At 51.1% G+C, this 18542-nt stretch overlaps 1 protein-coding gene across 1 annotated transcript in view; it reads left to right on the top strand.

Moving 5' to 3' along the window:
- Positions 1-6180: 6180 nt before the first annotated feature.
- Positions 6181-18542, top strand: part of GRIP2 (glutamate receptor interacting protein 2) — a 93685-nt gene continuing 81323 nt past the window's right edge. Inside the window, exon 1 of the mRNA XM_058725879.1 lies at positions 6181-6435. Within this exon, the coding sequence (XP_058581862.1) occupies positions 6381-6435 (55 nt within the window). The 5' untranslated portion in view covers positions 6181-6380. The remainder of the gene's footprint in view (positions 6436-18542) is intronic.

The raw sequence follows: 18542 nt of genomic DNA, 5'->3' as shown, positions 1-18542 counted from the left end.
GGGAATGTTGTCTTAAATCCAATCAGAGGCTATATTGATTCAAGTCTGAGTCATGATTTTTCTAAGTCTTGGTTTACCTGTGCCTCCTCCCACCCCCCAACTTTCTCCTGGGGTTTAACCCTCATTCATCCCAACTGAAAGGTTGGGGTATATCCCACGACTCTTTGGTGCAGAGACCTCTGTGGATTCAATGAAATCATCCTTTGGGTGGGCCCCTGTAGCTGGGGAAAGGGTCAGACTTCCCACAGCATGCCTACCAACTGGTCTTTTTAACAAAAGGATGGGGCAGGGATCAGGCCTTTGCTTTGCTGAGTAAGATGTGCAGGTTTGTGTCTGGAGCTGAACTTGAGGGATGAGAAAAGAAAGACTGATCCCGGCTCCTGCACGGTCCTCCTCAGCATTCCCCATGCTGTGTGGGGCCTTTCCCTGAAGGTCTGTGGCTGAACTAGGTAGGTATTTAAGAAGAGTCATTTCCACATGACTCAGATGCCGGGCTGCCTGGGGCTCCCAAGCCATTGTTCTGGCCCGCACATTAGCTGCTGCTGTTTCTCAAAGGGAGCTGGGGGACATTTCCCACAATGACCACTTGGTGGTGAAGTGTGGGGAAGAAGTTGGCTTCTGGGTGTGGGGGAGGGCACAAGGAGAAGGTAAACTCTAGAGTCAGAGTGCTTTCTTTCCAGGAATATGATGTCTTCCCCAGCCTTGGCTGGATCATGCAGAGAACTTCAGACTCGAGGAAAGAGGAACAAGAGAAGATCCAGTTCTCGCTCGGCCCTATCTCACTGAGTGGCGTTGGATGAGTCATTGTCCCTCTCTCGACAGCATTTGTCAAGAGCTGCAGAATAAGAGGGTTGGGCTGAGGTTTCTTCCAGGTCTAGTCACCTGGGATGGCTTCCATCGAATGCCCCAGGCCCCAGACCTCCTCTCATCCAGCTGCCCTGCAAGGTTGGGGGTTATGAATCCCACTTCACAGATAGGTAAACTGACAGAGAGGTACAGTGACCCACTCAAGGTCACACAGCAAATAAGCTGTTCCCATAGGATGTAAGCTGTGTAAGAGCAAAGATTTTGTGGAATGCCTTGCATGTAGTAGGTGGTCAACAAATAACCATCGAGTGAATGAAACAGTGGAGTGGAAATCTGAACGTAGGCCTGAGTGATTCTGAAGCCGTTGCTGTTTCCAGTGCTCGGTGCTGCTTCTGGGCAATCTGTCTGGAATTATCTGGATCATTTTCTTGGAAGAGGAAGGATGTATAAAAATGTAGACTACTGATTCTTTGATAGCAGTAATCAGGGAGGAGCAAAGTAAAAGCTCAGGATGTGGTGGAGGCCAACCCCAGACTCAGAGCGTGAAAAGAGAAGCGAGGCGTGAGGTCCTGTTCAGGAGCTCAGACCAGAACACAGAGGCTTTTCTGGAGCCCTGCCGGGGTCCTGCAGTAATTGCAGAGTAATTGTTAGCAGGTGATTGAACGTAACCTTCCCCCAGAGGGCTGCTTTGCATGGTGTGATTACCTTTGCACAGGGTTCTCTGAACTTTTGTGGTCTCACACTTTACTCGTAAAACAATTGGGAGCACACACCCCCAAGAGGTGTACATACTTATAAATTGAATATATGCACCATGCTCAATCCATATATTAAATACCAGGAAATCTTAAATAAAGAGAAAGATAAGTAATGCTAGCTCCTTCCCACACCCCAATGGTTTGCTCAGCTCCCATACGTCATCAGACCAGACCGGGTTATGCTCTGCTGCCCTCCCAACCAAAGGCGGTTAGGTTCCCACGAAATGCAGTCAGAGTTGGGAGTCAAGAAGGTTCTAGTGTACCAGCCCCGAGCACCCCTGGAACTGAGCATGCATGCACCCCTTCTCGCCTGAGAGCCCTGGGGGGAGGGAGCCTGGAAGCCTGGGTGCAGCCCAGGTCCTGTCACTCCTTGGTGAGTAACCTTGGCTGAGTTCTGTCCCTGCTTTGGTTCTCACCCTACCTCCTGCGCAGGGACCTGCTCAGAGGCTGTGGGGTGGGGAGCACCATAACCGAATGTGCCGGGTGGTGGGCTGGGTCTCTGAGGAGGACCCATGCCCTGGTCACCAGCGAGGTAGCAACAGGCCAGCCAGGCCTTCGAGTCAGCCGGACCTACTTCCTTAATAGGCACCCCCCTGCAGTATCTGTTGCTCAGGGGACCTCTCCCATTTCTACAGTATTAAGATAACTTGTAATGGTATCTAACACACACAGACTCCACTATGAACCAGGCACTGAATGCTTTAATGGATTAACTCATTACAACCGCATCAGGGAGATGTGATTAGTATCACCATCCCCACTGTACAGATACAAAGACTGAGGCACAGTTCAGAAAGTCACCAGAGGTGCAGTTTGGAGTTGGATTTGAAACCAGGTCCCTGGTTCTGGAGTGGTCCGGGTCCTAAACCACTCAGCCACACCCCCTCTGTTACTCCTGCTCTTGCCTTCATTCATTAATTAGCATCTCCCCCATTCTTGGGCCTCTTCCTGTTTCTATTCTATGTTGCTCACTCGCTGTCATTCTCGTTACTTCTTTCTTTCTGTTACTCCCCAAATATTCTTCTGTTTGCACACTGTCTCTCTCAAATCTCCCAACAGTAGAAGAGCCTCTCCCATTCCTAGTGAAGTTCCTCCTGGTTGGGCTGCTATTATGTTTCTTACTACCGTTCTTTTCTTTCTTTTTTTTTTTTAAAGAGCAAGAGCACTAGTGGGGAAGGGTCAGAGAGAGAGGAAGACAGAGAATCCCAAGCAGGCTCCACACTGTCAGCTCAGAGCCTGACGCGGGGCTCAAACTCACAAACTGTGAGATTGTGACCCAAGTTGAAATCAAGAGTCAGACACTTAACCAACTGAGCCACTCAGGGGCCCCTTTCTTACTACCATTCGTCATGTTACCTCTCTACACATTGCTTCTCTTCACTTTCTACTGCAACAACTTTTCTTTTTTTTTTAAATTTTTTTAACATTTATTTTTTTAACGTTTATTGAGAGACAGAGAGAGACAGAGCATGAGCATGGGGGTGCGGGCAGAGAGAGGAGGAGACACAGAATCTGAAACAGGATCCAGGCTCTGAGCTGTCAGCACAGAGCCCGACGCGAGGCTCGAACCCACAAACTGCGAGATCGTGACCTGAGCCGAAGTCTACTCGCAGATTCCTTGAGATTCCTTCCACAAGAGGTGGTCTGTGCCACCTCCCTGGAATTTGGGAGGCTTGTGACCATTTCAAGGCTAGCCAGCAGTGGTGCTCCGTGACTTCCGAGGCAGGGATGCGGCGCTACAGCACACCTGCTTTGGCATACCTGTTACGACTCGGTTCCCGTGAGCCCCGTGTAAGAGATTCACCTGCCCCCAGGTTTCCATGCTGCAAGGATGCCCAGGCCACATGGAGAGGCCACTGGTAGGTACTTGGGGTGACAGTCCCAGCTGAGCCCAGCCTTTGAACCATTCCAGCTTGGGCACCAGTGAGTGAAGAAGCCTCCAGATGATTACAGTCCCAGCCTTCAAGTCTTACCTGCTGAGGCTCTGATATCATAGAGCTGAGACAGCCCCTCTGCCCTGCCCAAATTTCCTGCTCCATAGAATTCATGACCATAATACACTGGTTTTTTATGCCACTTAGGTTTAGAGTGGCCTGATTTGCAACAATGGTTAACCAGCACACTCTCCTCTCAATCAAGCCATCCATCCTCCTAAAATCCCTTCTCTTTCTCTTGTGCCACGGCCACTTCTCTCCTGTGCCCTGCTCTCCTCCCTGCCTTCCTCTGCCGGGGCCTCCTGACCTTGGCGCTGGTATCTTTGCCTCTCCCTTCAGCCATCCCAGCCCCGTCATCCTCTGAGCAGTGGGCAGTCTGGCTGTGGAGCCATCAATCTGGGTGCAGACAGCAGTGATTCACAATTCTGCTGCCGGGGAGACTCGCTTCCTTGTCAGAAGCTCACAGCCATTAAGACAAGTTCTGGAGTCAGCACTCCGCAGACTGGGGCCTGAGTGCGGATCTGCCCCTCCCTTGCTCTAAACCTCTGGGCCTGCGCCCTACTTACTGAAATGATGAATAATTCAGAATTAATACGGGGCTGGGATATGATGCATCTGAGGGTCTTAGGAGCATGAACAGGTGATAAATATATCAGATGGTCTGTGTGGGCAGTGCTGTCTGGTGGTACTTGGAGCTGGGCAGATCTCGGTTTAAATGCAGTTTGGACAACTCTTGGCTGTGTGACCTTGGGTAAGACAGTTAACCTCTCTGAATGCCAGTGCCCTCCTTTGTAAAAATGGGGCTAATTATACCAACCTTGCTGAAGTATTGGGGATGTAAGATCGCATAAAAAGCATACGCTTTCCGTACAAAAGGGGTACTTGTGAAAGCCAAAGTTTAGGTGGCTTTATTGATAGGGTGAAGATGTCTGGGGTTCCACCACTGAACTATCTTTTGGAATATAAGTACCTGACTCCAGCCTTACTGGACCCTGTTAGGACAATATGATGATCCTTAGTTTGCAGATGGAGAATCTGAGGCTCGAAAAAATGAGGTAATTTGCCCAAAGACCTACAGTTAAAGACTGACAGCCCCAGGATCCAAGCAGAAGATGCCTGTTTTCTTCCCAACACTCACGAAGGGGAGAAGGGTTCTGCACTGACCACCACATTCATATTTCACTCTGACGATGACTAACAAGAACCTCTCCTTCTCTGAGCCAGGTGCTGGAGAGAGGGCGTCCAGGCAAATGGGCTGACTTCCTTCGTCAGGGAGGAGACAGCTTTTACTGAGGTATAGATGTTTCTTAATATTGTAAACATTTATTTAAAAAAATTAGATTAGGGGCACCTGGGTGGCTCAGGGGGTTGAGCATCAGACTTTGGCTCAGGTCATGATCTCACAGTTCATGAGTTCGAGCCCCACGTCAGGCTCTGGGCTGACAGCTCAGAGTCTGGAGCCTGCTTCTGATTCTGTGTCTCCCTCTCCCTCTGCCCCTCCCCTGCTCACACTCTGTCTCTCTCTCTCTCAAAAAATAATCTAAAATTAAATTTTAGATTATTTTTTGAACAAGTAATGCATTTCCAGGGTTCAACATTTCAAGAGGCACAAAAGGGGATTCAAGAGGCACAAAAGAGGGAGGGGATTCTCCCTCTCCCTCCTGCCCCTGGCCACATGATGCCCATTCTCCAAGGGACCAGTGTTTCCATTGGAGATGATTTTCCACATACTTGAGCAAATACGAATGCAGAGGCTTCCCTTCTACTTACTGAACATATTATAAACACTGTTCTTCATTTCACCCTTTTCCAAAGAATGTCCTCCTCCTTTTTTAGGGCAGTGCAGTACTCCTTTGACTGGATTGTACACCCCCCTCCCCTTTACCCCCCTACCCCACTCCCATAGAGAAAGCAAACTGACTTCTGAGGATGGGACCCTCCTGTGCTCCTTCCCCTGGCTATTCTTCCCAGAATCTCTGAGACCTGGTGAGCTCGACGGCTACCAGGCAGATGGAGGACAACTGTGGTTAAGGTGCAGTTGACAAGGCCTACACCAAGACCACCTTCTCCCTACTGGCCTCCAGCGTGCTGTGCGTTCGCAGACAGGCCCCGCCCTCTCTGGGCCTCGCATGTCTCCTCTGCAAGATGCCACCCAGAGGCCTCCCTTCCAGGTCATGCGTGAGGACTTCTGCGGAGGGTCCTAGGCCTCTTACAGGCCCAAGGCCAGGGTGCACTCACTCATACAGATTCACTGGTTCATACATTTATTCCTTCACTTATTTACATATTCCTTCACCCATTTATTCACTGATTAATTTTCTCATTCATCAATTCACTAACTCATTCATTCATTCGCTCACTCATTTTCTCACTTCTCTATACACCCGTTTATTCACTCATCCACTCACTTCTTCACCCATTTGTTTACGCGTTCATTGTTTCACGCATTCACTCATTGACTAATTCGTGGTGATTATCGTTATCAGGATGTGGCCCGGAGAGCCCCGAGGTGGGGAGGTGGGAAACGGGGGCGACGGGGGCCGTGGCAAGTGGGCGGCGGGGGCGAGAGAGAGCGGGCCCCGCGGGGTCCTCCTCCAGCCTAGCTCGCCGCGCCCGCCCCCGCCCGCCGCCCCGCCCCGCCCCCAGCGCCGGGGAAAGCGCGCGCTCTCGGGGAGCGTCGCTGCTCAGCCGCGGGCTCGCGAGCCGAGCTCAGCGCCTGGCGGCCGCCGGGACACCCCCGATCCTCGGCGGCCGCCCATGCCCGCCGCGCCCCGGGCCCGCGGCCCTCCCCAGCGCTGCGCTGCGCCGCCCGGCCCGGCGGGGGCGGGGCCGGGGCCCGGGTCGGGCTGGCGAGGCGCCGGGCCGCAGGGCGGCCGCCGGGATGCGGGGCTGGCGGAGGAACCTCGCGCTCTGCCTGCAGCGGCTGCCGGACGAAGGTAGGACGCGGCCGCTGCCCAGGCCGGTGAGCACCGGCGCGGGGCGCGGGGCGCGGAGGGCGGACCCAGCGCAGAGCTGGCCGGGGGCGCTCGCGGAGAGTGTCCGCGGGAGGCGAAGGGCGGGCGGCCGCGTCCGAGGCGCGGAGCTTGCAGGGTCACCGCAGGACACGCGGTGCGGAGCGGAGCCCTGCCGGGCAGACCTGCGGGGGCGCTCGGCAGGGCGCGTGGAGGTGGGACCCGGGGCAGGGCGGCCGCGTAAGGCTGGAGCGCAGGCTCTGAACCCTCGAGGGCTCAGCCCCCGACCCGCTCGCGAGTCCGGTTCCCGGAGCGAGCCTTGGCCGGCGCGCGACCACGTGCCTCCCGGCTCCCAGGGAGTTTGTCGGGGGTCAGAAGGTGCCGGTGCTCACCGCGGGGGACTTCGGTTCCAAACGCTGCAGTCGCCGGGACCCAACTTTGCTTCGCACGCCCGGCAGCACCCCCGCGCCAACCCCACAGTCTGCAGTTGGTCAAAGTTGCGGGGAGGCTGGAGGTGGGAAGGGGTGCGGGGTAGCGGAGAGATTCGGCCGCACTGCCCCCGACCCGGGCTTGGCCCTGCCGCAGCGCTGCGGCGCAGCCCCCTCCGCCGGGGCGCCTCCAGGGCTGCTCCACCCCTGTACCTGTTGTCTGTACCGTCCTGGCGGTGGGAAGAGGAAGAAGGACCCGCGCCCAGGCTCTGCCTCTGCTGAGGAAAGTTCGGATTCAGTGCTAATCAAGAATTGATAGAACTCTGGGTCAGGGGCAGAGTGAGGTGGGAATGGCAGTCGCCCACCCTCTGCTCACTTAGCGGGGGCCTAATGGCGGACTTACTGGTACCGCGTACTATGCGCCCTGGAGCCTAACATCTGCTTCTGTGTTTAACCTTCACAGCCACCCCCTCTGGAGGGCGCTGTTATTCCTTCCACTTTACAGGTGAGGACACTGAGCCTCCGAGAGAGGAAACCTGCCCAAGGTCACACAGCCTGTAGGTGATAAAGCTGGGATGTGAACTTAAGTCTCTATGGCCGGCAAGATTTTGGTGGGCCAGGCCTCCCTTACGTCCCTCTGCAAGTTGGGCCTGGTTCAGTTCATAGGAAAGGATCCATTTCCAGCCCTGGCCAGAAACCTTGTGTGGGGCGTGGGGGAGGGGAAGAGGAGGGTGACAGCTCATCCCTGCTTCTCCTGCCCTGTCCCCAGGGTTAAGTCAGATCTGTAACCTCTACCCCACTGTGGCCCTAGGTTCTGAGGGCCTGGGAGCAGAGTCTGTGGAGTCTCGTTTAGACCCTCATCAGGCCTTAGCCGGTGTGGGCAAGACCCAGGCAGGCCCATAGCTCCGTCCAGTGGATTGGGCAGACCTTCCACTCTTAATCCAACCTGAGTTGGCATAGCCGGTGCCCAGGTTTCCTTCCCTGGGAGGAGGAAGATTGGATAAGGCTACCAACAAGGAGGACATCTTGGAGGAGTGCCCCTATTCAATGGAGCTGCCCCTAAGGAACAGAGGAGATTAAGGAGGAAATCTTGGAGCACCTGGGTGGTTCAGTCCGTTGAGTGTCTGACTCTCAATTTCGGCTCAGGTCATGATCTCATGGTTAATGAGTTGGAGTGTGCAGCCAGCTTGGTATTCTCTCTTTCTCTCTGTCTCTGTCTCTCTCTCTTGCCTCTCTCCTGCTCACGCGCTCTCTCTGAAAATAAATAAACATTAGAAAAAAAGAAAGAAGGAAATCTTGCAGAGCCAGTGTCCATGACCACCCTTCAGTGTGAGCTTGGCCCTTCAGGAAACAGGGCAGCTAAACCCCAGGCATGTTCTGTGATCTTGGACAAGTCATTCCCCCTGTTCTGAGGCTCACTTTCTGTATCTGTAAGGGGAGGGCCTAACGCTCATCCTACGGGATTCCTAAGGGGATAAAATGAGGTCTCAGTCCTGGCATAGCACATAGCCCAGGGCAGGCGAGGAAGCGGGGGCTTTGATGTCCTGAAGAAAGGATGTTGCTCCCTTGCTCCTGATCTGCACTCCCCACGCTGTGTGTGTATGTGTGTGTGGGGTGGGGGTGGGGGGTATGGGTAAGGCACGTGAGTGGTGTGTGTGTGAGGTGTGCATGAGGTATATGGGTGTCATGTTTGAGATGCATGTGGGTGTCAATGAGGCTCGCCTGTGACATGTATGAGGCACGTGGGTCTTGTGGTCCCTACAGTCATTTTGCCTGCCACTGGCCACATCCATTGAGAGGAAGCCACTTCTTTCCTCAATGCCAGGAGGTACCCACCATTTGAGTTTTCCTTGGAAAATCTTACTTGAGATTGATCCTTGAGCTCAGCACTAAATCAGAGTGTGGCTGATGCATCTACCGGTGCTGGCAGGAAATTACTGTTTTAAAAAGACAAAATCCCTGGCTTTCTCTGGGTCACGGGAACATTGGTTCCTGTGGGCTGGGTCTCAAATGAGAGACTTTGATACATGGGTCCAGCTTGATAAGAGGCTCATGGCGAAAGGTCAGTCAAGCCCAAGAGTGACAGAGAGAGATATGCAGAGACAGGGCTGTCATCCTCAGAGAAGAGCCAGCGGGAGGGACATTTTGAATAAATCCGGCTTACCTGCTTATTCTGTGGTATAATTTAAGGCCCTGGAGGAAGAAATGTGGACTTGGAGACTGGACTCGTGTCCCAGACTTAGGCCCTCTCCACTTGCCAACTTTGTGACCTTAGGCATACTATTTACTCCTTCTGGGTTTCAGTCGTGGTTGTTGTTTCCAATCCATAAAGTGGGAAGGGTGATCTTGCAGGGTGGTCTTGAGGAATCAATGTTAATGTATCCTAGTATAAAACCTGCATACAGTAGGTGCTCAAGAAATACTAATCCTGTTCTTCGTCTTTTTTGATCTTTACATCTACTTTAACTTCATATTTGGGGAAATAATCTGGTGCATGAGTCAGTGGAGAACTCAGGACTCTGTGTAAATTTCTGGATTATGAGCCTTGAGGCTCTCCACGCCTAGGGTTTGGGGGATCCGATCAGGTTGTGTCTGCCACGTGTGGCTACTTGAATCCACCATCTGGCCTTACCTAAGGAGGTTGGCCAAAAGCGTGGTTATGCGCCCCCCAGGCTTGCACAGCACATGCGTCCAGACCACTCTGCAGTTTTTGGAACCTAAAGTAGTAGTCATGTCTGTTGAGGAAAGACCCGGGCAGCCACTGGGATTGGGGAACTCTGATTCCAGCTTCATGAAGCTTCTGAGTGTGTGTGTGTGTGTGTGTGTGTGTGTGTGTGTGTGTGTGTGTTTGTGCATGTGCACGTGTGTGACTTGTGTTCTAATGAAATTCCACCTTGATGTTTGTGGTCCTGTAGACAGTGACACATTTTCTTCTATTCACTGCAGTAAATGCTTCCAGAGCCCCCGCCCCCCCCCCCACCTCCCCTCCACCACCCCCAGGCTCTGTGTGGGATCAAAAACATGAAAGCCAGTCCTCAGCTTCAAGTTGCCCCCAGTCCGTCAGATAACAAAAGTTCAAGGTGCCCAGTGCTTGGGGAACGTGAAGTTGAAAGCAGCAGTTCTGAGTGGGCAGGCTGCTCAGAGGAGGGGGCTCTGCAACCCGGTGGAGGTCAGCCTTCCACTGGCAGATCCTTCCCGTGGTGTGGCCTGATTAATTTTCCTCCTTATGCCAGTCCTTTCTGCTTTCTAATGGACTCTTGGAATGTGAGCCAGGAGGGTTAATAGAAGTCATCTCGTCTTATTAGAGAGATGGGGAAATACAGAAGCAGTGAGGAGGAAATGACTTTTTATTCATTCGACAAGTATTTATTGGGCCCTGTTCTGGGGGCTGCGGCTATGGCCATGAACAAGAGAAAGACCCTGCTGTAAGGGACTTCACATTCTAGGGGGGGGGGGGGGAGACAGAGGACAAGGAAACATAACTAGAGAGTCATTAGTGAGATGAAGAGAACACAAGAGCAGAGTAGGCGATGCCATGGGGAGTCCCAGGGGAGGGGATGTCTTCAGATAGGGCAGCCAAGGGTGGTCAGGGAAAGGCTCTCTGAAAGGTGGCTTTTGAGCTAAGACTGAAGATCAGGAGGGCTCAGGCATGCCAAGAACAGAAGGCAGACCTAGTAGCCACGGGAACAACCGGTACCAAGAAGAGGCCTGATCTGCAGGGCATAGTGTGGAGAGGACCAATTTGACCTGTTGGAGGAAGAGAAAGGAGCGAGAGAGAGGGGAGTGATAAGAGATGAGACTTGGAGTAGCCAGATCACGAAAGGCCAGATCACTGTAGAGGAAGGAGTGTGGGTTTTATTCTGTGTTGGGAGCCATTGGAAGCCTTGACCAAGGACTTGGGCTGGCTCCGAGGATGAGCAAGGTTTTGAGTGATAGAGATGGCAGTGGGGAGAGGCATGCCAGGCAGAGGAATGGCATGAGTAAAGGAGCGGAGGTGGGAAAGCTGTAGGGGCTGAGGCTGCCAGACAGGCAGGAACCAGAGGCATTGAATGCCGCTCTGGGGAGCTGTCTAGGGTTCTGACAGGCGCATCCGGTATCTCTGCAATTGTGGACTTTGTGTGTGTGTGTGTATGTGTATGTGTCCGTGGTACCCAGCTAGCTGATGTGTCCCTGTGCCGGTTACCTAGGAGACAACAGGAAGACGATAGGGTGGGATCTGATTGGCTACTGACTCCCGCTGCTCATCTCTCTGTCAGAACTGCAGGCAGAGGTTACAAATGGTCCATGCGGGCGTGCCAAGTGCCGGAAGGGGAGCTGTGAATGTTTGTTGCCCCGAGTTCTGTGTGTGTGTGTGTGTGTGTGTGTGTGGTTGCCAGTGAATGTGTGTGCAGCTCTTGAACAAAGCGACAGCATCTGGGGCTAATGCACTTCCTGCTGGGAAACATCTGTTCATTGCCTTAAATCAGGTAGTGGGGGCCCAGATAAATTTAAGAAGAATCAGCTAGACTTGGGAGAGGATCTTTTGTTTGGTTTTAATAACTGCAGTGTCAACCCTGGAGCTGATTTTCAACATTTCCCTGTATCGCTAAAAATGCAAATAGAGCTTTGAGTGGCGGAAGTTATGTCCCGTGACATGGACTGTGATGTCAGTTTGCAGAATCGCCTCCCCCACCCCAGCTGAAAAGGTTGGTATTAGATTGTAGGTCTGTTTTTTTTTTCCTCCTCTCTCCTTCTTTAGAACAATAATATCTTTTTCTTCTACTTTGTAGGTAAAAGGACAAGGAATCCACACTTTAATTTTGCTTAGGAAGGGGATTGGGAAACAAACAAATGAAACCCACCAAAGTGTTTCCTTTGCACCTGACTTCCTCAAACAGCAGCCCAGATAGGCTTGGGAAAACAAAATAAAACAGAAAAACAGCAACAGGAACAATAATAACAACAACGAGCTCCGAGGCTGCAGAAGACTTAGCATCCTTAGTCTCTCTTCCCCCACTCCTGCCTCCCACCTTACAGGGTTTGGCAGATGATACAGGTAGTGAAGAGGAAATGAGGATTTCCCTCCTCCCCGCTCCCTTGGTTTCTCCATACTGTGCTCAAGTTTTAACGTTCCATGTATGAGGAGCCTCCTCTGCCTGTTTGTCCTTGAGACAAAATGCCATCCTGTTTCCTATTGGAAACAAATCATACCAGGCCTTTCATTCATGTCTATTTCTCATATCTCCCTCACCATGGGTCAGAAGTGTTTTATCTGAAACATACATCTGGGGATGTTTTCTATCTGTTTACACATTATTCATATGCTCTGTTACTTACAGGAGGGGCCTCACCCTTAAATGCCTAAAGGGGCAAGACAAGTAACCCAAAAGATGAGTGAAGAAGGCCCCAGGGCCTTTGCACTTGCTAATCTGTCTCCTGGATTGATCTTTTGGCATATACACAATTCACTCACTTCATTTAGATCTATGCAATTGTCTCCTCCTCAGAGAGGCCTTCCCTGACCATCCCATCTAAAATAGCTGCTTTTTATCCCCATAACTTCCTTTTTCTTTCCAGCATTTTGTGCTGCCTCACCTTATATTATATCCTTGTTATATCTTCTCTCCCACTAGTATGCAAGTGCCATGAGGGCTGTGGCTGTGTCTATCTTGTTCTTCATTTTATCCCCAGGAACCAGTACCTTGCCTGGCAATTGCTCAGTAAATATTTGCAGATGAAGGGAGTGAATTGGGTCTGGGGGACAGAGAGTGTAGAGATTTTAGGAGCTTGGGCTCAGCAAGCCAGACCTGATTTTTCTAGGGAAGCTAAAAACTCAGAGTTGTACATGCCACCTACCAATTTAAAAATGTTAAACACCAATTCAGACAGACTCTGAGGGTCAAGCAGGACCTCCCTTTGGAGTTAGAGGCCTCTCATATTCAAGGCTCTTTGCCATTTGGCTGTGGTAACCTTTCTTCCCTCCTTAGTCATGCACAGACCTTGTTCTGCCCCATGTCTGAACCTTTGCTTAGGCTGCCTCTGTGCCTGGAGTGCCTCTCCTCTGCCAACTTCTTCACCCAGCAAAGTACTGCTTCCTCTGGCTCCAACCTCAGGCCAGACCAAGGAGCAGCTTCCTGCTATCCCCCTCCTCCTGACATGGCAGAATTCGTCTCTCCCACCATGTTTCTGTCCTAGCCCCTTTCCTGTGGGAGCATAACTATGCTTACTCATCAGTCTCCTCTGCTAGACACAGAGGTCCCGGGGCAGGAGCCCTGTCCAGTCCATCTGTGGGTGTGCAGCACCCAGCTCAGGGGCCGGCATACAGTAGGAGCCCACTAAGTGAGTGGGAAAATGAAATAGAGAAAGGAAGGGGGAGGCACCAGCCTTTCTGTGCACCTCATGTGAACTAGGCCCTGGGCTGACTGTGTTTGCATCCTTCACTCTCAATGGCCTGGTGACGAGGATGTTGAACTCGGGGCCCCCTGTTGAGCTGAATAGCTTTTCCCTGCCTGGTGTGCAGTCCTTGCCTTGTTCCATTCTCTAAAGCAGCCTCTGGGACTTTGCCTGAGTTTTGCTTTTCTTCTCTGTAAAGTGGGAGCATTAACAGCCTCTGGGAGAGCTGTCATGGGGATCCAGAGATGACAGATGGGGGAGGGCTCTGCCAGCTATGGAAAGGGGTGCACTCATGTGGCGGTGACTGGCACAGTGAAGGCAATGGCCAGTTACTTCCTGGGCATGACTGTGCCTCACCTGTGTGTTCGAGGAGTCTAAGGAAATACTTATTCTTCTTTTCATACATCTTTTCATTCTGCAATTTCTTTTTGGTAAGTGTTTATTTATTGAGAGAGAACAAGTAGGAGAGGGGCAGAGAGAGGGAGAGAGAATCCAGAGCAGGTTCCACACTGTCAGCACAGAGCCTAACGTGAGGCTTGATCTCACAAACCATGATATTCCGACCTGAGCTGAAATCAGGAGTCAGCCCCTTAACAGACTGAGCCACCCAGGTGCCCCTCATTCTGTGATTTCATCGTTAAGCCCCTACTCCATGCCAGCTACCTCTCTTTTACCATTTTACTTCCTATTCCCAGAAAGCTGACCGCCTTTAGGTCTTGTTATGGCCATCTCAACATTTGGGAACCTGAGGCACAGAGAAGTTAAGTCACTTGCCCAAGGATGCACTGCTAGGAAGTGACACAGCAGGATTTTTACCCCAGGAATGTCTTTGTCCCAAGCCAGGGCTCTTTCTCTGCCCCCAGACTGCTTTCTTTGGAATTTTGTTTCCAGGAGTCACAAGCAATGAGGCACTTAGAGAAGGGGCATGGAATTCTGCCTGGGGTGGGGGCATTGGTGCTGACCTCTGACCTGGGCTTTAAAGAGCAAGTGTGAGTGGCCAGGTAGGAAAGCCGCAGGGAAGGGTACGTAAGGCCAAGAGATTGGTGTGTGCAAAAGTACAGAGTTGAGAAAAACCTGGTGTGACCATAGTTGTGCAGGGTGGCTGCATGTGCTGTGTGTGGGGGGAGGGTGGCACGATTCTGGCTGGAGACAGATGGTGAGGGTAGAGATGGCTACACCCTGGTCACAAATGGGTCTTGCTTGACCCTGACAGTGGTGCACACACACACACACACACACACACACACACACAATTGGTTGTCATTAAATTTTGAGTGTGTGTATGTGTGTAGGGGGGGAAATTTGACATTAAAAAAAGAAAGATATCTGCAGCTTTCTTCAGAGGATCTGGTAACCTCGGTCTTACATTTCTGCTGTGCCTTGTGGACTGGGAGTATGCCTGCCGTACTCCCCATCTGGCCGCTGATGCATTCACTTACTTGCTCAGCCTTAGAGGTGTTTGTGTTTGAGACCTTGAACTCACCCAGGAAAGGAGTTTGAACTTCATCATCTTCAGGCAGCTGAAGCTGCTGAAGGCAGCTTTATTTTTTAAAGTTTATTTATTCTGAGAGAGAGAGAGAGAGAGAGAGAGAGAGCAGGGGAGGGGCAGAGAGAGGAGGACAGATCTAAAGTGGGCTCTTTGCTGACAGCAGAGAGCCCAACACAAGGTTTGAACTCATGAACGTGAGATAGTGACTTTAGCCGAAGTTGGACACTTAACTGACCGAGTCACCCAGGTACCCCCAGCTGAAGGGTTTTAAAGCAGGACGGTGGCATGTTCAGGAAGCACCTGCTGACTGCTGGGGTATGGGAGGCAAGGTGAGGCAGAGAGACCCCCAAAATGACCACGTTAGGACCACTTGCTTGGCACTTATTCACACTGTTTTGCTTCTCCTGATAACCGTGCATGGTCAGGTGATCAGCCTTATCAGATGAGGAAATAGAAGCTACAAAAGCAGATGCCATGAAAGAAAGGATTGAAAAATTGGGCTACGTAAAAATGTAGAAGTGATGTAGGATGAAAGGCATGATTGACCAGGTTCCAAGACAAGCCACAGCCCAGGAGGGAAGGTATTTACAACATACATCACAGCTGAAGACTAAGAGCCAATGTATATCAGGATCTCCTGCAAATCAATAGGAAAAGATACACAGTCTAGGAGGAACGTCATGAGTTCAAGCAGGAAGTTACTAGAAGATACACAAATAGCCAGAGAGTGAATGAAAAGAAGGCCAACCTCAGCATTTTAGGGGATTATTGTATTAGCATGAGGAAAATGCTCACAGAAATAACAGCACAATATCAATTTGAAGGGGAAGTTAAAAAATTCATAGCATCTAGTGTTGGTGAGATCCCGGGGGAAGCAGAAGCTGACATATGCAGGAAGGGGAAGCATATAGGAGGGCAGTCTGACGGGTTATCTGTCAATATGGAAAATGCTTACGCCCTTTGACCCAGCCATTCCTTTTCTAAGTATTGCAAGTATTTTCTAGTCTAGGGAAGAATCTAGCACAGATGCATAAGGCAACATGGACACAGACGTTCACTGGGGTGGTTCAGATGTCAAACCTCCAACCACCTCAGTGGTCTCTCTCTAACCTCTGCTCCCATTTGCCAAGCCCCACCTCCACCTTCGGCTGAAGGTACCTACCGTTACCTGTTGGTAGCTCTACGCATACACATTCTTTCCCTTCTTTTTACACAAATAACGGCATACTGTCTGCAACTCTCTCTTTTATCATGAAATACGTTGTACATAACGAGGAGTGTTAAAACATTTGTGTTTTTCAAAGAGCAGCAATAGACCCCAGGTTGAGAAACAGATTGCTCCCAGCACCCAGTGCCACACGGCTCTCCAGAATGTCTGTTTGGATTTATACTCCCCTTTGGGATTCATGTAATTTTACAGAAGAGAAAAGGATTTGAGGTGGGTTTGCTGGTTCAAGGTCCCAGGGCTGGACGGTGGCTTTGGTTTGGCCTGTGGCCTGTCTGCTTCACAGGGATGAGGTTGTAAGCCCAGAGCAGGGGGACGTAGGCAACAGAATGGGCCAGATGTGGCAGTGGACAGATGTGGAGGGCTGGGCCTGGATGACACTCAGGGATTCCTCCTGGCCTGGGGGGTTATGCTAGTGCCTTTCACTGAGCTGAGGGGGGAGGGGCATGCAGGGGTGGATTTTAGGGGGCTGAGTGTGAGAGATCTGCCAAGAGGCCCCTGTCCTGGAGGCCCCCAGATGGATGGCCCTGGGAGCTGGCAGCCCAGCTGGGGAACCCCATAGAGGGGTGCCCTTTGAGCAACCATTTTTCAACTGTATGAACAAATGCTTCCCTTCTGTAGTCCAGTGAGGGTAATTTATCCTAGGGAGAAAAATGGATTCTCCCAGGAAGCTTCGCTGCCAGAGACCCAGGAGCCTCAAATTTACTGCTTGCCTTCTGTGCTGATGGAACTGGGCCTCAAGATTTATGTCTGGGGGTTTATGGGCGGCTGGCTCTGGTTGGCAGGAGTCCTGGGGGACAGGCAGGGGGACAGCTGTATTTTATGGTGAGGCTGGGACCCAGGAGAGTATAAATCACTGTGGCCTCCCAGGAGAGGCCACCTGCCTCACATGGGTGGGTGGGAAGGAGCTCAAGCTTGTCTGAGGACAGCAGAGAGGACCCTCCTTCAGAGGCCACTTTGTCCAGCTTCCCAGGTTCTAGGTGGGGAGACTGTGTCCAGAGAGACAGAAAGCCCAGGTCCCATGAGAGGCCAGGGTTTCCCCCAGACCCGCGGGGTCAGACTCTGGTTTGAGTGGTTTGCTTTCTGCTGTTCTGCTTCTTTCAAAGATAAACCAGCCCAAACCACAGACCTCCCTCTGACTGAGTGTTGGCCACTTGCTGGCAGTCTGTGCTGACCAAGACCTCAGTGGTCCCTGCTGTCTAGGAGCTCAGAGACTCCGCTGGTGGTCTCCAGAGTTGGGTGTGGGTGCCACACCCAGGACAGCCTCTTGAGGAAGAGGCTGGGAAAAAATATGAAGAGCTTTAGCTTACGTTTGTTTTCTATCACATTTTCGTTTTCTCTGCTTTTGTCTGTGTTTATAATGTGAGTGATATACAGATATGGTAACACGTGGGTAAGTCATAAATAATACATGTGTGTTATTGCAGAGGAATGCACAGACATTTTTACACAAAGGGGTGCAAGACCAGAAGGATTTGGGGACCACGCCCTGCCCACCTGCTAGACTATAGTTGTTGGAAGGACCCTGGGATCCTGGGCTGGGGTCTCCCTTGCTTGCAGGGCCGAGGGCAATATGTACTGAGCACCTACTAAGTGCTGGGCACTGGTGCACCCTTTTCTGTCAAGGCCTGGACTCCACAACAACAGTGGGAGACAAGGGTGGTGAACATCATTTTACAGATCAGGAGACTGAGGCCCAGAGAAGAGAATGGATTTGCCCCATTTCGTGCCTGAGCTGGGATTCTTTTCTCAGTCCTCCTTTTGACCATTTTCATGGTTCTTCCTTTTTCTGTCTCCCATTAAAAGAAATAAGACATATAGAATGTTCATGGGGTATTTAAACCATTTTAAGTAATTAAACACAGCAATATCAGTTAAAAAAACACACATTGCAATGTCCCCCTTTCTCCATACTACAGCACTAATATGTCATGTACATACTTTTCTGGCCTCTTGCTGTCATTAAAAAAAAGTATCCTTAGGGCACCCGCGTGGCTCAGTTGGTTGAACATCCAACTTCGGCTCAGGTCATGATTCACGGTCAATGAGTTCCAGCTCTGCGTCGGTCGGGCTCTGTGCTGACAGCTCGGAGCCTGGAGCCTGCTTCAGATTCTCTGTCACCCCCTCTCTCTGCCCTCCCCTGCCTACACACACACACACACACACACACACACTCACTCTCTCTCTCTCTCTCTCTCTCTCTCTCAAAAAGAAACATTAAAAAAAGAGTATTCTTTTATACTAAGTTACTTTCTCTCTGATGAAGTATGCAATTATTGTTAAATATAGACCATTTTGGAAAGATAAAAAACCAGGAAGAAAACTAAAATCACCCTCCATCAACCCACCATCCAGAGACAACTTTCCTGCATTTCCTTCCAGTCTTTTTTCCCACTGTCTACTGTCATTGAGATCATATGACATATACCATTTTATGTTTTTTTTTCTTTGCTTAGTTTTGTAGGATCAGCTGCAGAATGCCACATGGGGTGTCTGTACCAGGCAGATTTTATTTACCTGCTCCCCCATGGTTGGATAATAAGGTTGTTTCCAGCATTTTGCTGTTACAAGTAAGGTT

This window comes from Neofelis nebulosa, chromosome 4, assembly GCF_028018385.1.
Source record: "Neofelis nebulosa isolate mNeoNeb1 chromosome 4, mNeoNeb1.pri, whole genome shotgun sequence".
Classification (NCBI taxonomy): Eukaryota; Metazoa; Chordata; class Mammalia; order Carnivora; family Felidae; genus Neofelis; species Neofelis nebulosa.
The sequence above is the reverse complement of the archived record's forward strand: the minus strand, read 5'-3'. Positions and strand labels throughout refer to the sequence as shown.